Source organism: Cheilinus undulatus, linkage group 5 (assembly GCF_018320785.1).
Source record: "Cheilinus undulatus linkage group 5, ASM1832078v1, whole genome shotgun sequence".
Taxonomy (NCBI): domain Eukaryota; kingdom Metazoa; phylum Chordata; class Actinopteri; order Labriformes; family Labridae; genus Cheilinus; species Cheilinus undulatus.
In genome coordinates, this window is record NC_054869.1 from 53310618 (window position 1) to 53331179 (window position 20562).

At 42.3% G+C, this 20562-nt stretch overlaps 1 protein-coding gene across 1 annotated transcript; it reads right to left on the bottom strand.

Moving 5' to 3' along the window:
• Positions 1 to 3928: 3928 nt before the first annotated feature.
• Positions 3929 to 15994, bottom strand: gstt1a (glutathione S-transferase theta 1a). Its single transcript, XM_041787707.1, has 5 exons — positions 15823 to 15994; positions 8148 to 8235; positions 6169 to 6319; positions 4525 to 4701; positions 3929 to 4435 (listed from the first exon to the last, which is right to left on the bottom strand). Exons 1-5 carry the CDS (start codon positions 15926 to 15928, stop codon positions 4235 to 4237), a joined length of 723 nt encoding a protein of 240 aa, XP_041643641.1. The 5' UTR covers positions 15929 to 15994; the 3' UTR covers positions 3929 to 4234.
• Positions 15995 to 20562: the final 4568 nt, after the last annotated feature.

The following is a 20562-nucleotide window of genomic DNA, read 5'->3' on the forward strand; positions in this document are numbered from 1 at the left end:
GAGCTGATAGAGCATGTACGGTGGCCCTGAAGGGCTGAAAACATTTCATGCAACGTAAAACAAAAACAAAACACACATAAAAAGCTGAAAAATAGATATTTTATGAAAGGTAGAGATATTTCATGAGGTTTCCTCTGTTACGTCTGTAAATCTGCTTTGCAGCACCGTGTTTTAAATGACCATGAAACAAGCTCACAGTTTATTCTTTTAAAAGGACGATGCCAACGGGAACACGAGACTTTCTCGTCTTTTTGTCCTGGAGGTGGATTTTATGTCCCAGTGGGAGCGTCCGACACTCTGAGAACAGAGGATGGCCGTGGTCGGACCGGACTGACTGGGTCTCCTTTTGAGTCCGTACTCTGCACAGGTAGGTCAGATCATCCAGGACTGAACCAACAGACTTTAACGAAACCCTGCAGTCCGACTGGATTTTAATGCTGAGGAACCAGGACCAAGTTATTAGGAGAAATTTGGATGAGACATTCTAAAGGTTTTAGCACAAAGCAGAGTGACAAAAAATAGTTGTAATTATCTGTGCTTTGGTAAAATGAGGCCTTCTTAGAAATGTAATCCCATTACAACAGAATTACCTTTTTACTGGTCACGTTAACAATCTAGATGGAGACTGAGCAGAACTGAATAATTGTGGAAAGCAGGTTGACGTGGCATAATTGGGAAAAAAGTGGCAAAACAGGTTATAAATTTTAGTGATTTATTTTTTTAAAGTGGGAAATTTGGACAAAAAAGGCCAAACAACAGCAAAGGTGGTCCAAAGCTGGCAAACGTGGGTTAAAATTGATGAAAAAAAATCTGCCAAATTCAAAAATGGGCGAAAATTGAGAAATAGGTAAAAAAATGGGTTAAACATGGCAGAAATTGGTTAGAAGTGTGAAAAGAGGTGGTTACTATGGGTTACATGTGGAAAAATGTAGCAAAGACAAGGTTAAAAGCTGCAAAAAGGGGTCCAAAGTGAATACAATGTGGCAAAAAAAAACAATAAAAGAACAGCTAAAGTGGGTGAAAGGTGCCAAAATGGGTTAAAAAATGACAAAAAAAACTGGCAAAACTGAAAAAAATGGCCAAACAAAGGCAGAAGAGGGTGAATATTGTTGAAAACATGAAAAACAGATTTGACTTGTTTAAAAGCAGCACAGAAAAATAATTTTAACACCCAAACACAATAAAAGCTTGTCATGCTTTTCAGCTCTAAATGAGGGAACTGTTAGCCAGGATGCTAACACCAATGCTACTGATCCAACACACATGACTGATATCATCAATCACAGCTGGAGAGGTCCAGTCTCTGGTTTATCAGGGTCCAGTCTCTGGGTTTATCAGGGTCCAGTCTCTGGTTTATCAGGGTCCAGTCTCTGGGTTTATCAGGGTCCAGTCTCTGGTTTATCAGGGTCCAGTCTCTGGGTTTATCAGGGTCCAGTCTCTGGTTTATCAGGGTCCAGTCTCTGGGTTTATCAGGGTCCAGTCTCTGGTTTATCAGGGTCCAGTCTCTGGTTTATCAGGGTCCAGTCTCTGGGTTTATCAGGGTCCAGTCTCTGGTTTATCAGGGTCCAGTCTCTGGGTTTATCAGGGTCCAGTCTCTGGGTTTATCAGGGTCCAGTCTCTGGGTTTATCAGGGTCCAGTCTCTGGGTTTATCAGGGTCCAGTCTCTGGGTTTATCAGGGTCCAGTCTCTGGGTTTATCAGGGTCCAGTCTCTGGTTTATAAGGGTCCAGTCTCTGGGTTTATCAGGGTCCAGTCTCTGGTTTATAAGGGTCCAGTCTCTGGGTTTATCAGGGTCCAGTCTCTGGTTTAACAGGGTCCAGTCTCTGGTTTATCAGGGTCCAGTCTCTGGGTTTATCAGGGTCCAGTCTCTGGTTTATCAGGGTCCAGTCTCTGGGTTTATCAAGGTCCAGTCTCTGGTTTATCAGGGTCCAGTCTCTGGGTTTATCAGGGTCCAGTCTCTGGTTTATCAGGGTCCAGTCTCTGGGTTTATCAGGGTCCAGTCTCTGGGTTTATCAGGGTCCAGTCTCTGGTTTATCAGGGTTCAGTCTCTGGGTTTATCAGGGTCCAGTCTCTGGGTTTATCAGGGTCCAGTCTCTGGGTTTATCAGGGTCCAGTCTCTGGGTTTATCAGGGTCCAGTCTCTGGTTTATCAGGGTCCAGTCTCTGGGTTTATCAGGGTCCAGTCTCTGGGTTTATCAGGGTCCAGTCTCTGGGTTTATCGGGGTCCAGTCTCTGGGTTTATCAGGGTCCAGTCTCTGGGTTTATCAGGGTCCAGTCTCTGGGTTTATCAGGGTCCAGTCTCTGGTTTATCAGGGTCCAGTCTCTGGGTTTATCAGGGTCCAGTCTCTGGTTTATCAGGGTCCAGTCTCTGGTTTATCAGGGTCCATTCTCTGGGTTTATCAGGGTCCAGTCTCTGGGTTTATCAGGGTCCAGTCTCTGGTTTATCAGGGTCCAGTCTCTGGGTTTATCAGGGTCCAGTCTCTGGGTTTATCAGGGTCCAGTCTCTGGGTTTATCAGGGTCAAGTCTCTGGGTTTATCAGGGTCCAGTCTCTGGGTTTATCAGGGTCCAGTCTCTGGGTTTATCAGGGTCCAGTCTCTGGTTTATAAGGGTCCAGTCTCTGGGTTTATCAGGGTCCAGTCTCTGGTTTATAAGGGTCCAGTCTCTGGGTTTATCAGGGTCCAGTCTCTGGTTTATCAGGGTCCAGTCTCTGGGTTTATCAGGGTCCAGTCTCTGGGTTTATCAGGGTCCAGTCTCTGGGTTTATCAGGGTCCAGTCTCTGGGTTTATCAGGGTCCAGTCTCTGGGTTTATCAGGGTCTATTCTCTGGGTTTATCAGGGTCCAGTCTCTGGGTTTATCAGGGTCCAGTCTCTGGTTTATCAGGGTCCAGTCTCTGGTTTATCAGGGTCCATTCTCTGGGTTTATCAGGGTCAAGTCTCTGGGTTTATCAGGGTCCAGTCTCTGGGTTTATCAGGGTCCAGTCTCTGGGTTTATCAGGGTCCAGTCTCTGGGTTTATCAGGGTCCAGTCTCTGGGTTTATCAGGGTCCAGTCTCTGGGTTTATCAGGGTCCAGTCTCTGGGTTTATCAGGGTCCAGTCTCTGGGTTTATCAGGGTCCAGTCTCTGGGTTTATCAGGGTCAAGTCTCTGGTTTTATCAGGGTCCAGTCTCTGGGTTTATCAGGGTCCAGTCTCTGGTTTATCAGGGTCCATTCTCTGGGTTTATCAGGGTCCAGTCTCTGGGTTTATCAGGGTCCAGTCTCTGGTTTATCAGGGTCCAGTCTCTGGGTTTATCAGGGTCCAGTCTTTGGTTTATCAGGGTCCGGTCTCTGGGTTTATCAGGGTCCAGTCTTTGGTTTATCAGGGTCCAGTCTCTGGGTTTATCAGGGTCCAGTCTTTGGTTTATCAGGGTCCAGTCTCTGGGTTTATCAGGGTCCAGTCTCTGGGTTTATCAGGGTCCAGTCTCTGGGTTTATCAGGGTCCATTCTCTGGTTTATCAGGGTCCAGTCTCTGGTTTTGCAGGGATCAGCCAGATCTGTGGGCAGGCCTGGGTACAGAACCTTTAGTAATAATGTCGGGTTGTACAAATCCCATAGACACACCTAAACCTACCTCCAGCCACACTAGAGTACCTTGCCACATCATTTGAGAGTATCTGCCCTAGGCCGTGCTTAGTCGCCACATCCACCCCTGACTCTGCCCCTGACTCCGCCTTAAAGGTGTGGACTTTGTTATTGTTTATGTCCCCATCCCCCTGGTAATATGTGAGGACATCCAGAGCATCGACGGGGTTTCGTTGATCCTCCTTCCAGCCTGATGGTGCCTTCAGGCGGTTTTATCTCCACATCTTCACCTCTCTCTAGCCTCAAACCTTCCTAAAAGTCTAACAGCACTGTGGCACAGCGAACACAAAAAAGACACTGTGAAGCTCTTAGTTTAACTTAATTTCTACTTTATTTTCAGGTTTTAAAAATCCATAAGAAACGATTCACAGTCAGATAACTGATTTTTACATTTATGTTGGTTTTATTTTGCATGAAAATCCTGATTTTGTTGTTATGACATGTTTTATTTCTGCAGGAACAGACTGAGAACAGCAGCCCTGTGGTTTCCTATAAAGACAGACACACTGAAGCTGCACAGCTGATTAAAGGTTCTTTTATAACGCTGGAAGTAGTTAAAGATGCTCTGATAGTTGAGTAATTACGGAGATGATTCCCGATGAAGGTTTATTAAAGCCTTCAGCTTAACATCTTACGAAACCTGGGCTTCATCATCTCCAGATGCGGGTTGCCCTTCATCTGTTCCGGCAGACTTTGGACTTTCATGATCGTCTCATGAGCTTCATCGAACAGCTTCTCTCCGACCGTCTTCTTCACCCGATCTCTCCACGCCGCCAGCTTCGGTCGGCTCACAAACACGTCCATGCCGGCTCCAACGGGCTGTGAGATCAAACAGGAAACTCAGCGCTGAAAACACATGTCCAGGGAGGGAAGGATCCACTTAAAACATCAGTGTCTGAAGTTCTTACCTGCATGATCTCCACGATCGCCACCAGATCAGCCAGAGAGATTTTGTCTCCGAGGATGAACGGTTTGTTCTGCAGGAACATCCCCTCCAGTGTGTTCAGGGACTGGTTCAGATCCTCCATGGCAGCGTCCATCTTGTCCTTTGGGGCGTCTGAGTCCATGACCACAGGGTACATGATCTACAGAGACACAGAGACAGAGGATTCAGCAACTTCTGCAGAGAAGCTTCATGAAATACACCGCATTCCACATTATTATGCAAATGACATTTTTCTCTTTCTCTTTTCCTAAATATTAATGCAAATGACAGAGAATTTTTCCATTCATCAGCCATTAGAGCGTAATTCAAATGTTTTAAACAAACTTCACAATAATAACCATTTTTTTAAAATAAAAATCTCAAAATGCACTGTTCTAAATTATGTCACATTTTGACTTTTTTAACTCCTAACTTTGACTTTTAGCTAGTTTTTTACCTTTATTTCAAATTTTGACTTTTAAAACTCATGAATTTGAAATTTAATCTCATATTTTGACTCCTAAACTCAGGATTTCAATGTTTATCTCATTTTCTGATTGTTAAAAATCATGATTTTGAATTTTTCCTCAGTTTTGCTAACATCTCAACTCTGAACTTTGACTTGTATCTCTTTTTTTACCTTTAAAACTCATGATTTTGAGTTTTGTTTCACATTTTGACATTTTAAACTCATGATTTTGACATCAATCTCATTTTTTGACTGTTAAAAATCATGGTTTTGGTATTCTATCTCATATTTTGTCTTTTAAAAACATTATTTTGACTTTAAATGTCATTTTTTATCTTTAAATCTTATAATTTTGACTTTTTATCTAAGTTTTAACCTATCATGTTGACCTTTTAATCTCCAAATCATTTAGGTTGCCACTCAACAGTTAATTGTTGACCCTGTTCGGCCCTCAGGTTAGACCTGAATTCAGAATCCGGCCCCTGCTGTGACTGAGTTCGACTCCCCTGGTTTAACACTTTATGATCATTATAAACATTGCAACACAATCATCATTAGATCATCAATCTTTGGGGCCATTGATATTTCATTTTAAAATGTGCATTTTCATTAGAATTTACTTAATCAGCATTGCATGCAATCAGGCAGACAACACAGCCTTGGCCCATTACTGCCATCTACTGGAGTGTAATGGTAAAAGTTTTACATCAGGCATGGAGAGGTCTGACAATGGAGGTTTGCAGCCGCACTGACTTCATACTGCAGAGAACCTCCTGCACGACGTCTGCATTTAGATGCATTATAAATATTTGTCGAGGTGCATTCCCCTTTTTCATCCTCTTCTGCAGATTTAGGTTAAAGCTAAAGAAAAAGAATCAAAGATTTCCCCCTGCATGTTAAAGTCCAGCCTCACAGAGCTGTTGGCATGGCTGCAGACGTTTATAGAGGAACCAAACAGCGTTAAAGTGAAGGCAGACAGTGTCATAAGCTATCAACTCTGAGAGAAAAGTACCACCAGATTAATGAGTGACAAAGGAGTGACAAGCAGTGATTTTTATAAAACTAAAACATGTCAGTGCTTCTAAAACCAACAGACCAAAGCTCTGGTCTCTGTGTTAAAGGTCTCCTAAAGATCCTTAGAGATCTCACTCGTCGTACCTTCATCAGGAAGACCTTGGACCCATGAGCTCTGGTGTTCATGTGCTGCCAGGACAGGTACTCATTAACCCGAGCTCTCTGCTGCAGGTCGGCCGGATACCAGTGATCTGCCACTGAGTGTTTCTGAGCCAGGTACTTCAGGATCGCAATGCTGCAGAAAGGAGAGAAGTTCATGTTTAAACTACAGAACCTGATAGAATAAAACTCAACAGGGGAACAGGAACACACAGAACCAGGACAGATGCAGTTAGAGCTGGATTATAGGATGATCCAGGGCTCTGGGGCCTCATTTGTAAAGCTTGCTTACGCACAAAACAGGGCTTGAAAGTGGCGTAGGCCACTTCCCACGCAAAGATTGTTATTTATAAAAATAAACTTGGCCGGAGAATGTGCGCAGCGGTACGTCAACTTTGATCCTTGCACACGAACGTTTTGGAGACGGGGGGAAACTGGCGGCGCAGATGGTGAGGTGGTGAATTGAAGCCAGATCAGACTTGTAGACCCGCGTAATCATAAACACCCAAATCTGCAGTGTTATAGATGTGTTAGTGAGCCATTGGGCATACTACTGTATGCACAATGTTCATATATCATAGTTCCATCTTCAAATGATATAGAGCAGTGACAGCACTGATTGATTAGCATTAATTGTGACAAGGTGTGTAACAATCGGTCTAATTGCTGAGTAAGCATATAAATAGTGCGGTGACACACTAATGCTGCACAATGGATGCTCTGGCACTGCTGGAAGATCACGCAAATGGTAGGTTCAGGATGGAGAGAGTCTTTAGGGACCACAAAGATTTCCTGGCCCATGATGATGACTGGCTAATAAGCCAATATAGATTCCCTAGAGCAGCACTCTTGGATCTATGTGCTGAACCGGGCCTAGTGTTAGAAACGCCCACCGGAACTGCGACATCTGGTGCATATACAGGTGAAGACCACTCTGGGGTCTCCAAATCTGTGTCTCCTTCCCGCTTCGACAGTATGCCACACACGCTGGCCGTCCCAAGTATGGAGGCTATTTCGGTGTCCAGCGGTGTGGGCTCGGGTGTGCCTTTGCCCCCACCTGTAGCAGACACACTTTGACGGCGTCATGCCACTCTCCTCTTGGCCTCCACCTTCAGATCCGACCACTTCTTTTTCACCTCTGCCACAGATCGCTCTGTGGTGCTCGCACTATTTACGGCGGTGACGACATGCTGCCACTCGCTTGTTTTTCTTTTATTAGTGATGCCACCACTGTGACCACCAAATCAAATCATTTTTCTGGCCTCCACCTCACCCACAAGCACCTCTATTTCAGTCTCTGTGAAATTCCTTTTCCTTGTCTTCTCTGCCGTGATCGGGCGTAAAATGCCGTCAATCAGCAGGCTTATTTATATACAAAAACATTCATGAGGCACTTTGCAGGTCTTTAATGGACATTTTCTGGCTTTTTTATGGTTAAAAGAGTCCAAACATTTTTTGAGGCTTAGGTGTTAAAGGGTTGGAGGTCGTGGTTTTAGTAGAGATGGATGTAAAAATAAAGATTAAAATCATTACAGTTAGCTAGAAAACAGCGATTTGAGACATGTCTTTGTCATAGTGCCATCTAAAATCTAAGACTTCTCTGGTAAAAATCAGACCTTTTCAGACTTTTTATGGCCTTGAATTTCAAAAGTCCACTTTCAGATTTTTAAGACTTTTCAAGGATCTGCAGGAACCCTGACTCCAGCTTATCTCTAGCTCCCATGATGCCTTGCGTGAGTTCTGGCTGTGGCGGCTGATGCCTTCTGTCACTGAGGAACTTTTTCATAGTAGTGAGGCGCTGATCCTGATTCTTAGAGGGATTCAGAGACAGGACCAGGTTTTTGTGTGAGGTCTGCCATATAGATGTGAAAGAGTGGATCCGTCAGGTCCACAGTCAGCTGGATCCTCCTAATAATTCTCGGTGGAGTGATAAAAGTTTCCGGATTTCTCTGTAATGGTCGTACCTCTCAGTCAGAATGAAGTCTCCATCCTTCATGACCGGAACCTTCTTCACAGAGCTGATCTTCCCAAACTCCTCGCTGTACTGCTGACCTGAAACGACACAGAAACAACCACAGATCTGTTATAACACAGACTATAACAGCCTCTACTAAGGATTAGACTTACTGGGTCAAAGGTCAAGGTCATAAACCACCACAGCTCTTCTTCACTGTCTGGCTATCATTGACTTTATGGAAGCATTGAACCACCAGGGGGAAGGTCTAGTTCAGGGGTGTCAAACTCAAGGCCCGGGGGCCAAATCCGGCCCGTGGTGCAGTTATACCTGGCCCACCAGATCATATCATATTTCTATTAGAACTGGCCCACCAGTATGAGGTCTGCAGATTTCCTCCAGTATAAAAATGTAAACTTAACCTTGATGATTTGTAATATCCTTGTTGAGTGTAAAAAATCAAAAAAGGAAACAGTAAAAATAATTTCAGGAACGTGGGAGAAATTTGTGTTTTCTCTATATTTTCAATTTTGCATCTCACAGTTATGACTAAAAGTTATGGTTTTGACTTTTTATGTCTATTTTAACCTTTACATCTTATAACTTTTACTTTTATTTCATATTTTAACCTTTTAGCTTCATACTTTTAAATTTTAAATCCTATTTTCACCTTTTAAAGTCATGATTTAAACTTTTTTCAACTCCTTACATCTACTTTTGTCTAGTTTTTTCACCTTTAAAACTCAGGACTTTTAATTTTATTTCATATTTTGACTTTTAAACTCATGAATTTGAAATTTAATCTCATATTTTGATATTTTAAACTCAATTTTTCAATGTTTATCTCATATTTTGATAGTTAAAAATCATGATTTTTTACTTTTCCCGATTTTGCTAACATTTCAGCTCCTAACTGACTTTTGTCTCCTTTTTTTACCTTTACAACTCATGATTTTGAACTTTATTTCATATTTTGACATTTTAAACTCATTAGTTTGAATTTTATTTCATATTTTGACTTTTAAATTTATGAGTTTGAAATTTAATCTCATATTTTGACATTTTAAACTCAATATTTCAATGTTTATCTCATATTTTGATGGTTAAAAATCATGATTTTTTCATTTTTCCTCAGTTTTGCTAACAATTCAACTCCTAGCTTTGACTTGTATCTCTTTTTTTACCTTTACAACTCATGATTTTGAATTTTATTTCATACTTCGACCTTTTAAACTCATGATTTTGAATTTTATTTCATACTTCGACCTTTTAAACTCATGATTTTGAATTTTATTTCGTACTTCGACCTTTTAAACTCATGATTTTGACTTGTATCTCATTTTTTGACTGTTAAAAATCATGGTTTCAGTACTCTATCTCATATTTTGCCTTTAATAACATTATTTTGACTTTAAATGTCATGTTTTATCTTTAAATCTTGTAAGTTTGACTTTATATCTGAGTTTTTAACTCATCATGTTGACCTTATTATCTCAGAATCATTCAGGTTGACACTCAGTGGTTCAACATTGACCCTGTTAGGCTCTCAGGTTAGACCTGAATCCCAAATCCTCAATCCTGCTGTGACTGAGTTAGACTGGTCTATCTGGTGTGTCAGGTTACCTCTGTCTATGGCGCTGTGGTTACCTTGTTAGGGGAAGTAGGCGGAGCTACACCACTCCTCTGTCCTCACGTCACCCTGCCAGAACACACAATTCAGGCATGCCGGATAGTTCCAGTCAGCCAAATACTAGGTTTAAAGCTAGTCTTGTTATAATATCAATGATAAACGCTGGTCACAGAGTACAGTCTGGACCTGCCCTCTCTGTCAAGTGCTGTGAGAAAACTTCAGATGAACTGGTGACCTCTCCCCTCCTCCTTTATCGTCTCTGTTAAACTCCATCACCTCAGAGACAGAGGGGGGTGTCTGGGTGTTCTGACCGTTGATCCGTAGCATCTCACCCACTTTTCCTCAGTTATCTCAGAGCTCCTCTAGCTCCGCCCCCTCCTATAGCCCCGCCCCCTCCTCCCTGCAGAGTCAGGGAGCTCTGTGGGTGAAATGTGAATGAAGACTGATATCACAGTGGAGCATTTCTGCGTTACGTAACGAGCTCAGAGCCTGAGGGACGTTCAACTCCAGCACTAATGAGAACGCCACGCCAAAAAGATAAACATGGAGGAAAACAGACGGAGGTTTGACTGCAGAGTCTGTGTGAGGGTCCAAAGTCTGCATGTCCTTTACATTTTCACTCTAGTTTTCCTCTTCAGATTCTCCAGAGACCGTAAGATTTCACAGTCCTGACAATGGTCCAACACTCTGAACAACAGCTACACAAAAGACAGAGCTGTTCTTCAGCGCTGACAGCATTTGTAAATATTGGTGCACGCTTTCTCTAATGAGGAAACACCATGAAGACGTCTTTAATCTTTGGGATGAAATCAAATGCTTTAATAGTTTTACCCTCCAGATCATGTGAGAATAGCTCCTTCTGTAACTCTGCAGTAAGGTTATTGCTCTTGTTTGGATCTGCAGAGAGAGACTGATTTCTTTGTTAAGGAGCGATCAGGACGGTTAACTGCACACCAGACAGACGTTAGCTACATGAGGCTCTCTGGATGGTCCCAGAGTTTTGATGTGAAACACAAATATTTTACAGAGATTATTTTTCATGTTCTCTTTGTCTTTACATGGACTGAATTTTTAAATAATCTTTAACGCCCAAAATTTTTCTTTTTCCAAAAGAAAAAAGGAAAATTGCCAACGTCTCATTTGCTTTTGTGAAAACCAGACTAGTCACATGAGAGCTGATCTTAGACTGGATCGGAGCCCAGATTTGCCTCCTGTTGATCAGTTTGAAGGCCATCATAACCGACTTATAATCCAAATAATCCTCAAATCTGTGACTAACTTTTATTTCACTGCTTCTCACTGATGTCAAATCTTTAATGTTTGATATTTCTGTTTGTAGGTCAGGCTGTCTCTGACAGAATCAACCAATGAGAGCGAGCAGAACGGGCAGCATCACCAACCGGATGTCACGTACTTCAACTTCCACAAACATCCTTCCTCTCCACCAGGATTTTACCAGATCACCTTCCTCTCCCACACCGGGACAGCTGAGGTCATCGGTCATCCTCCATGTTTGTTTTTCCTCTGAGGTCACGTTTGTCCCGAGTTTCTGTGAGATCTCCTGAATCAATTCTTCATGATGATCTGAATCTCTAAGAGATTTATAATTTCCCTCGCTACTATGGAGGCGGGGCAGACATCAATGAAGCCATGCTTGGGTTTATTGGTGGATCCTCCAGCATCTTCAGCTGGGGACACACGACACAACTTTCACAGTCTGCACAGGAGTTCACCCTAACCCCTAACATACACCAGATAAGTCTGCGCTCCATCACGGCTGCTCCGAGTTTGACCGCGTGCCCCGCCGTCCGTCAGCACAGACCACCGCTGGACTGCTAGACCCGCGAAACCCGCCAGACCGAGGAGCTTCGCAGTAGTGTCAGTCACGCCTGACCGTGCGAGTAGAAACCACTGAAGTGCCATCAAACATAAAAAACACACTTGAAGCTGTTGTTCTGAACTGCAGGAGGAGGATGAACTTCATTTAGTTTGTGTCTGTTTTGTCTTTTCATGTAGATTTTTGTGCTTCTACCAGCGTCAGGGTCAGTGTACTTTCTCTCAGATCCATTTCCGGGTTAAAACCAGCCTGAAAAAAAACGACTCGCTATTCTGTTTTTGTTTTTTACCAAAAATGGAAACACGAATAACAACATTTAAAAAACGGGTTCCAATTTTTGTTTGTTTCAATTCCATTATTTTGTTTGTTTTATTTAATGGAATTCTTGAGGTAAAAGAAGTCATGTGACCACTTTTGATTCTTTTGATCATCAGAACCTGAATCTTTCTAAACACAGAGTATGAACCTGCTGGAAACAGCTAACCTGGTCGACCTCATGAAAACATCTCTGTGCAGCAGATTTTCTCTCTGTGATTGTTGGAAATGAGGACAAGAACAAACTGGTAATCTGATTAAACAGACATCCAAACCTCCTGACTGCTCTGGTTTGGCACAGCGCTGAAGGAACGGCTCAGGAATCAGAGCTCAGGAGGTTTTAGACCAGTCATACTCAACGTGGGGCTCTTTCTGAGGATCTGTGGCTCTTTCTGAGGATCTGTGGCTCTTTTTGAGGATCTGAGGCTCTTTTTGAGTATTTGTGGTTCTTTTTGAGTATTTGTGGTTCTTTTTGAGGATCTGTGGTTCTTTTTGAGGGTTTGAGGCTCTTTCTGAGGATTTGTGGCTCTTTTTGAGGATCTGAGGCTCTTTTTGAGTATTTGTGGTTCTTTTTGAGTATTTGTGGTTCTTTTTGAGGATCTGTGGTTCTTTTTGAGGGTTTGAGGCCCTTTTTGAGGGTTTGAGGCCCTTTTTGAGGATTTGTGGCTCTTTTTGAGGGTTTGTGGTTCTTTTTGAGGGTTTGTGGTTCTTTTTGAGGATTTGTGGCTCTTTTTGAGGGTTTGTGGTTCTTTTTGAGGGTTTGTGGTTCTTTTTGAGGATTTGTGGCTCTTTTTGAGGGTTTGTGGTTCTTTTTGAGGGTTTGTGGTTCTTTTTGAGGATTTGTGGCTCTTTTTGAGGATTTGTGGTTCTTTTTGAGGGTTTGTGGCTCTTTTTGAGGGTTTGTTGTTCTTTTTGAGGATTTGTGGCTCTTTTTGAGGATTTGTGGTTCTTTTTGAGGATCTGTGGTTCTTTTTGAGGGTTTGAGGCTCTTTCTGAGGATTTGTGGCTCTTTTTGAGGATCTGAGGCTCTTTTTGAGTATTTGTGGTTCTTTTTGAGTATTTGTGGTTCTTTTTGAGGATCTGTGGTTCTTTTTGAGGGTTTGAGGCCCTTTTTGAGGGTTTGAGGCCCTTTTTGAGGATTTGTGGCTCTTTTTGAGGGTTTGTGGTTCTTTTTGAGGGTTTGTGGTTCTTTTTGAGGATTTGTGGCTCTTTTTGAGGGTTTGTGGTTCTTTTTGAGGGTTTGTGGTTCTTTTTGAGGATTTGTGGCTCTTTTTGAGGGTTTGTGGTTCTTTTTGAGGGTTTGTGGTTCTTTTTGAGGATTTGTGGCTCTTTTTGAGGATTTGTGGTTCTTTTTGAGGGTTTGTGGCTCTTTTTGAGGATTTGTGGCTCTTTTTGAGGGTCTGAGTCTCTTTTTGAGGGTTTGTGGTTCTTTTTGAGGATTTGTGGCTCTTTTTGAGGGTTTGTGGTTCTTTTTGAGGATTTGTGGCTCTTTTTGAGGGTTTGTGGTTCTTTTTGAGGGTTTGTGGCTCTTTTTGAGGATTTGTGGCTCTTTTTGAGGGTCTGAGTCTCTTTTTGAGGGTTTGTGGTTCTTTTTGAGGGTTTGTGGTTCTTTTTGAGGATTTGTGGTTCTTTTTGAGGGTTTGTGGCTCTTTTTGAGGATTTGTGGCTCTTTTTGAGGGTTTGTGGTTCTTTTTGAGGATTTGTGGCTCTTTTTGAGGATTTGTGGTTCTTTTTGAGGGTTTGTGGCTCTTTTTGAGGGTTTGAGGCTCTTTTTGAGGATTTGTGGCTCTTTTTGAGGGTCTGAGTCTCTTTTTGAGGGTTTGTGGTTCTTTTTGAGGGTTTGTGGTTCTTTTTGAGGATTTGTGGTTCTTTTTGAGGGTTTGTGGCTCTTTTTGAGGATTTGTGGCTCTTTTTGAGGGTCTGAGTCTCTTTTTGAGGGTTTGTGGTTCTTTTTGAGGATTTGTGGTTCTTTTTGAGGGTTTGTGGCTCTTTTTGAGGGTCTGAGTCTCTTTTTGAGGGTTTGTGGTTCTTTTTGAGGGTTTGTGGTTCTTTTTGAGGATTTGTGGCTCTTTTTGAGGGTCTGAGTCTCTTTTTGAGGGTTTGTGGTTCTTTTTGAGGATTTGTGGCTCTTTTTGAGGATTTGTGGTTCTTTTTGAGGGTTTGTGGCTCTTTTTGAGGATTTGTGGCTCTTTTTGAGGGTCTGAGTCTCTTTTTGAGGGTTTGTGGCTCTTTTTGAGGATTTGTGGCTCTTTTTGAGGGTCTGAGTCTCTTTTTGAGGGTTTGTGGTTCTTTTTGAGGATTTGTGGCTCTTTTTGAGGGTTTGTGGCTCTTTTTGAGGATTTGTGGTTCTTTTTGAGGGTCTGAGTCTCTTTTTGAGGGTTTGTGGTTCTTTTTGAGGATTTGTGGCTCTTTTTGAGGATTTGTGGTTCTTTTTGAGGGTTTGTGGCTCTTTTTGAGGATTTGTGGCTCTTTTTGAGGGTCTGAGTCTCTTTTTGAGGGTTTGTGGTTCTTTTTGAGGATTTGTGGCTCTTTTTGAGGGTTTGTGGTTCTTTTTGAGGATTTGTGGCTCTTTTTGAGGATTTGTGGTTCTTTTTGAGGGTTTGTGGCTCTTTTTGAGGATTTGTGGCTCTTTTTGAGGGTTTGAGGCTCTTTTTGAGGATTTGTGGCTCTTTTTGAGGGTCTGAGTCTCTTTTTGAGGGTTTGTGGTTCTTTTTGAGGGTTTGTGGTTCTTTTTGAGGATTTGTGGTTCTTTTTGAGGGTTTGTGGCTCTTTTTGAGGATTTGTGGCTCTTTTTGAGGGTTTGTGCCACTCTTCTTGCAGTGTTTGCAACTGTAACTCCATTTTTCCTTTTCTTTTTGTCACTTTTATCCTGCTCTTGCAATTTTTTATCCCCTTTTTGCCACTTCTTGCCCATTTAAGCTGCCTTTTTCAATTAAATGCCACTTTATGCCCATTTTTTCAACCCTTTTGTCTGATTTTTGCCCATTTGAGTCACTCTTCACTCATTTTTTCCCACACTCTTGCTAATTTTGTCCATTTTTGCCTCCTTTAACTCATGTTTGGTCACCCCCCATCCATATTTGCCACTTTTGTCCCAGTGTTTGCGTATTTTTGACTATTTTCCCTACCCTTTTGCCTGATTTTTGGCCATTTTAGTCACTTTTTACTCATTTTTTGCCACACTTTTGCTACTTTTTGACCATTTTTGCCACCTTTATCTTATTTTTATTGCCACTTTTCACCACTTAGATTGTGGCTCTTGCAAATATATTTTTCAACAGTATGGCTCTTTAGTTGATCAGGGTTGAGTAACACTGATTTAGAGATTCTGCAGATAGAAATTAGTGTTTTTCTGTTATAATGACCTTTGACCTCTTTGGTTTGGCTCCCTGACGAAGGAACGTCTCATTTTGACGCACTAATCAAACATTTTTACGCATGAACAGGAGGCTGTGGGTGGCAGTGTGTTGAGGAGTGTGTCAGTGTTGTTTCGGTTGTTTTCCAGGGTACCTGAAGAGTTTTTTTGCTGCATGTTTGAGCTGCTTCCTGAAACTCTCCTACAGAGCCAACGGCGTTTAAATGTTTATGGAGATATGTGAGCATTTTTACGCACAACATGGGTGTTTTGCGTCAGAGGAGCGTGTCGTTTCGCCTTTACTCTACGATCTGCTGTGCTTTTGCAGCAGTTGTCTGGGAGCTTTCTTTAAATGCACATCCACAGCCAAGTATTTCACAAACCTCTGCAGCAGCGAGCCAAAGAAAACTCCCCGAACATCTGGAAACATTCAGCATTTCTCCAACAGCTCCACACGCGCGTTTAAAGTCTGAGGAGAGCTCGAGCTTTGACTAAACTCTGACTCCTCCCTTCCTCTGCTCGTCTGTCCAGCAGTGTCGTTTTCTTACCTGCAGCCAGGTCGATGAGCTTGAACTCGAAGGGGATCCCAGCCGCTCGGGCGAACATGAAGACGGATCTGCATGGCTGAGAGCGCAGGTCCAGGTACAGCTCCATGGTGTCTGCTTCGGTCCCTCTCTCTGAGTGTTTGCTGTCCTCTCCTACAGAGCCTGTTATCCTCCCCTCTCCCTCGCTCCTCCTCTCCTCCGCTCCTCTTAAACAGAGACGACACTTCAAAGCTCTCCCTGAGTTCAGGTCGCCCTGGGTGAGTAGTCTGACCTTTGACCTCAGCCTGCTCCAACATTTTGTAAACACTGCAGAGATTTTCACGACTGTGTGAGCCGTCATAGAATGATCTGACTGCAGCCATCAGAGCAGAATCACCTGGAGTCAGTCTGTCACAGTCATGGAACTAGGGGAGCTGAAATGGACCAAAAACCTTTTTTTAGCTGAATTGCAATTCAAGATATATATTTTATATTTTTATCCACAAAGAAATACTTAAAAAAAAGTCACTATTGAGTTAAATCCTCATGGATCAAATGTCACTCTTCACCTTTATTTACATTCAGCTGAACAGAGTCAACACAGTCTGACCTTTTACTCTGGACTTTCTCCTCCTGATTTCCTTCATCTAAGCTGTCCAATAGGAGGCCCGGGGGCCAGGTCAGGCCCCCACAGTCATGTTTAGTGGCCCTTTAGGAAGACTACTTATGCTAAATGATGAGTTTTTATTCTTAATATGATTAGTTATCATTTATAAGTGGACAAAATAGTTGGTACACTTCTGTTGAAGAAAGATAACCCACAGAGGTCACTGACATAACTGTGACATCGTGGTAAAATTGATGCATAAACGTCAGTGTGATCAGCCCTGTTAAGTTTGGTGATGACTGACATAGGAACTGTAGAGTTATATAGATTCAAAATAGTTGGCACACCTAAAAAAAAATATGGAAAATAGGTTTTCCAATTTTTGGTCCCGTTTACAGCCCCTCCCTAAGGTGAAAACTCACAGTTTGCACAACTTTAGATCTCCATCTTGTCTAGAATAAGCACAAAAACTTTGAAGAGAATCTGATGAAATCTGTAGGTGGAGATACTTCAGATGTGAAAACAGTGACGCTGCCAAAAACGGCCAAAATATGACCGTTAACTGTTTGTAGTGCGTTTCCTGTACATATTAGAGGATGGTCCCAAATTACCTGTTATTTTGTCTAGATCTGATACCTGTGTGTACTGACTTTCATGCATGTTGCTCTAACCCAGTCCCCTATGTCACACTTGTGCAATGGACTTGCACATTTCCACCAAAACACAAAAATTTCCCCTTTGGAACAATTTTCTGGAAGGTTTTTGGGACTCTTTAGGGACGTCAAGGCCCCCAAACAAGCCATGAAGTGTTGAAAAAATAAAGCCTAAGACGCCCACGGTTACAGCAGAGTCCTCGCTCTGAGGTCAGTGCTCAGGCCCTAAATATGGACCTCCAACTGGGATGTTTATTTTTAGGTTTGACTGAACCTAAAGTCCATCGCAGCAGCTGTTTTGGGATGAAACATGGAATCATTCTCTGTTAATTGCATGTACTGACCGCCACGTGTGGTGAAAGCCAAACGATTGGTCGCTTTCATGTTATTGGCAGAAAGCTCGGACCTCTAACCTCACAAAGCAGATGGATACGCCCGTTTCCTTGTTTCTCACTGGTGAATCCATCTTCAAAGCTCCCATCTGAACCGTCTGGGCCCGGTTAGAAAGTGACAGGACCAATCAGCAGGGCAGTACTTTCAGGCGCGGCAGAGTCGTGACGTAAACAAGCAGCAGCAAGAGCTGGTGCAGTTATGGAGGAAGAGATTAGCGTGGATGCTGTTAAAGCGCCAGTTTTATCAGAACTTGACGACATTTCTTGGTTAAAAGAAGAACAAAGAACAGCAGTGAGCTGATTTCTTTTCAAAACCACAAAAGTCGAGTACTGACACGTCTACAGTCGCCATGTTTCGCATTATTTCTCAGTAGCTGCACACGCACAGCTTGCTAGCGGCTACGTCACGTGTTTTGTTGCTCTGATTGGCCCGTAGAGATGTGACAGACAGAACGTTCATCCAATCACACTCTGAGTTTTTTTCAAAGCCTCTGCCTTTTCTCAAACGGTTCCTATTGAAGCTTTCCCAGATGGATGTGTGAAACTAATCCATCTGGTGTGTCAGGTTGTCGGATCTCCTTGTTGTGGCTTTTACTGTTTATTTTTTTACTCAGTGCTCCACGCTTTTTAAAATGTACAATACAATACAACACTTCACTCAGAATATACTTAAGTAAGAGTAGTGATTTTAAAAACTACTTAAAAAGTACAAGTACACTAAAAAGCTACTCAGTTACATTAATAACTATAGTAACAGGGGCGTAGCTAGGGATTTAGGGCCCCTAAGAAGGATATTACACAGGACCCCCCCCACCCCCCCACTGGCTAGCCAAGCAGCAAATGTTGCCTCATTTTTACAAATAATTATGCATTTTAATCTATTTTTGAACCATAATTTCCTCAGCACTGGACTATACCATTTGGACATTTTTAAGGGAGGAGCGGGGGCCCAGTATTGTATTTTACTCTATTTGATACTAATTTCAGTCTGTTGATCGACTCATTTAGTCACTTTAGTTCAATAATGACACTTATGCTAAGGAAATGTAAATAAAAACACATTTTTCTTTGCAGGCTTCTGAAGGATCCCTCCCCACTGTGGGCCCGGGTAATCAGGACCCTTTCTCCCCCCTGTGCCACGCCCCTGTATCGTAACGCCAAACACCAGCGACAACAAACCGAGGAGAAACTGGTGCCCAGTGGGATTTTACAGGATTGAAACGCTGCAGACAGAGTTTCTAATCTTCACCCTGGATGGACTTTAACTAAAGCAGCGTTCACAGTGAGCTAAGACGAGGCTTGCATGTGTACAAAAGGACAAAACCCAGTAAAAAACCTCGGTTAAACAATAATACCAGCCCACATGTGGACTAGGCCTAAATCTATACACCGTCTGCTTTGGTCATGATTTTTGGACATTTATTTTATTGTCATCTTTCTAAAAATGGCTGCTTTCTGTAAAAACAATAAAAAGGCTAAAAGCTAAGAGCTAACCTCTCCTCCTTTATCGTCTCTGTTAAACTCCATCACCTCAGAGACAGACGGGTGTTTTGTCTGGACTGTACTGATCCATGATCCGTAGCATCTCACCCCACCAGTTATCTCAGACTTCCTGTAGCTCCGCCCCCTCTTGTAGCTCCGCCCCTCTTCCCTGCAGAGTCAGGGAGCTCTGTGGGTGAAATGTGAATGAAGACTGATATCACAGTGGAGGATTTCTGCTTTATGTAACAAACTCAGAGTCTGAGGGACGTTCAACTCCAACACTGATGCAGCGTGACATTTAGGATTCAGGATACGACAGTGCTGCTCAACCAAAGAGCCAAACCACTGAAAAATACCTTTGCAAGAGCCACAGTCGAAGTGGTGAGAAGTGGCAGAGACAGCTTGAAGTATAAAAATAAGTTAAAGGTGGCAAAAATGGTCAAAATACAGCAAAAATGGTTGAAAAGGGGGAGAGAAAATAGAAAAAGGGTCAGAAAATAGCAAAAATGGGTGAGAAGTGACAATAAAATGAGTTACAGGTGGCAAATAAGGTCCAAAATGGGCAAAATGTGGCAAAAAAAATGAGTGAAAAGTGACTAAAAATGGTAAAAAGCAGTCAAGAGTGGCAAAAATGGGCAATAAATAGGAAATAAGTGGCATTTAATGCCAAAAGATAGCTTAAATGGGCAAAAATGGGCAAAAAGGTAAGAAAAAGTGGTATTTAACCGCAAAAGGTAGCTTAAATGGGCAAAAATGGGATAAAAGAGGCAAAAACGAGTAGGAAATTGCCCCCAAAATGGAGAAAAAGATAGAAAAAAGGGTATTTAATGGCAAAAAATAGCTTTAATGGGTAAAAATTGGCAGAAAATGGTGGAAAAGGCAAAAATTTTTCCCTTTTTTTAAAGGTTTTCTGGGGGAATAATAATTAAAATGAAGACTTAAAAGAGCCACATGTTGAGTCTCACTGGGATACGGTATAATAGTTAAAGATATAAAGGATGAAATATGAAACTGATAATATAAAAACTGAATTCCAAAAGAAGTTGGGTCGCCGTGAAAAATGTAAACACAAGCAAAAGTCAATGAAACACTCAGAAGGATGGAACAAACCAGAAACCTTGGACCTGGACTTGGACCCGGTCTCTCCTCCATGCAGATCCCCTTTAAGTTCAAGCTCATCAACCTGGCTGCAGGTAAGAGCAAACTGGCTCAGAGACAGGCTCCCGTCAAAACAGCCGGGAATGAAGGCGCTGACGTGATCCTCTCGGTAAGAGGGACTAGGGCTAAATGATGTGGATCTTCTGCTATGTTTGCATGTGCATACACATTGGAGGATGTTGGTGTTGAAATGCAGCAGATACCTATTCTGAGCCAAAGTACTCGTTTTCATAAAACGTGCAGATACTGTTCCTAATATAATAGGGATGCATGGTATTGGATTTCTGCCGATATCCGATATGCCGATATTTATAGATTCATTTTAGCCAATACCGATATATAAATATGTTTTACATAGCTAAAAATTCCGTCCTTTTAACAGAATTTTAGGTTTGAGGTTGAAAAAATAAACAAACTTTTTTTTTCCAAAACACCCATTAACCCACAAAGCCTGAATATAGCCAGAAAATTG

What these genes read in the sequence shown, in the direction of transcription:
- gstt1a (XM_041787707.1), bottom strand. Translation starts at nt 15,928, where the DNA reads ATGGAGCTGTACCTGGACCTGCGCTCTCAGCCATGCAGATCCGTCTTC. An exon ending in GACTTCATTCTGACTGAGAG is followed by an intron (nt 6,320 to 8,147) that starts GTACGACCATTA and finishes TCCTTTCTGCAG; the next exon opens with CATTGCGATCCTGAAGTACC. An exon ending in CCAAGGTCTTCCTGATGAAG is followed by an intron (nt 4,702 to 6,168) that starts GTACGACGAGTG and finishes GTGTCTCTGTAG; the next exon opens with ATCATGTACCCTGTGGTCAT.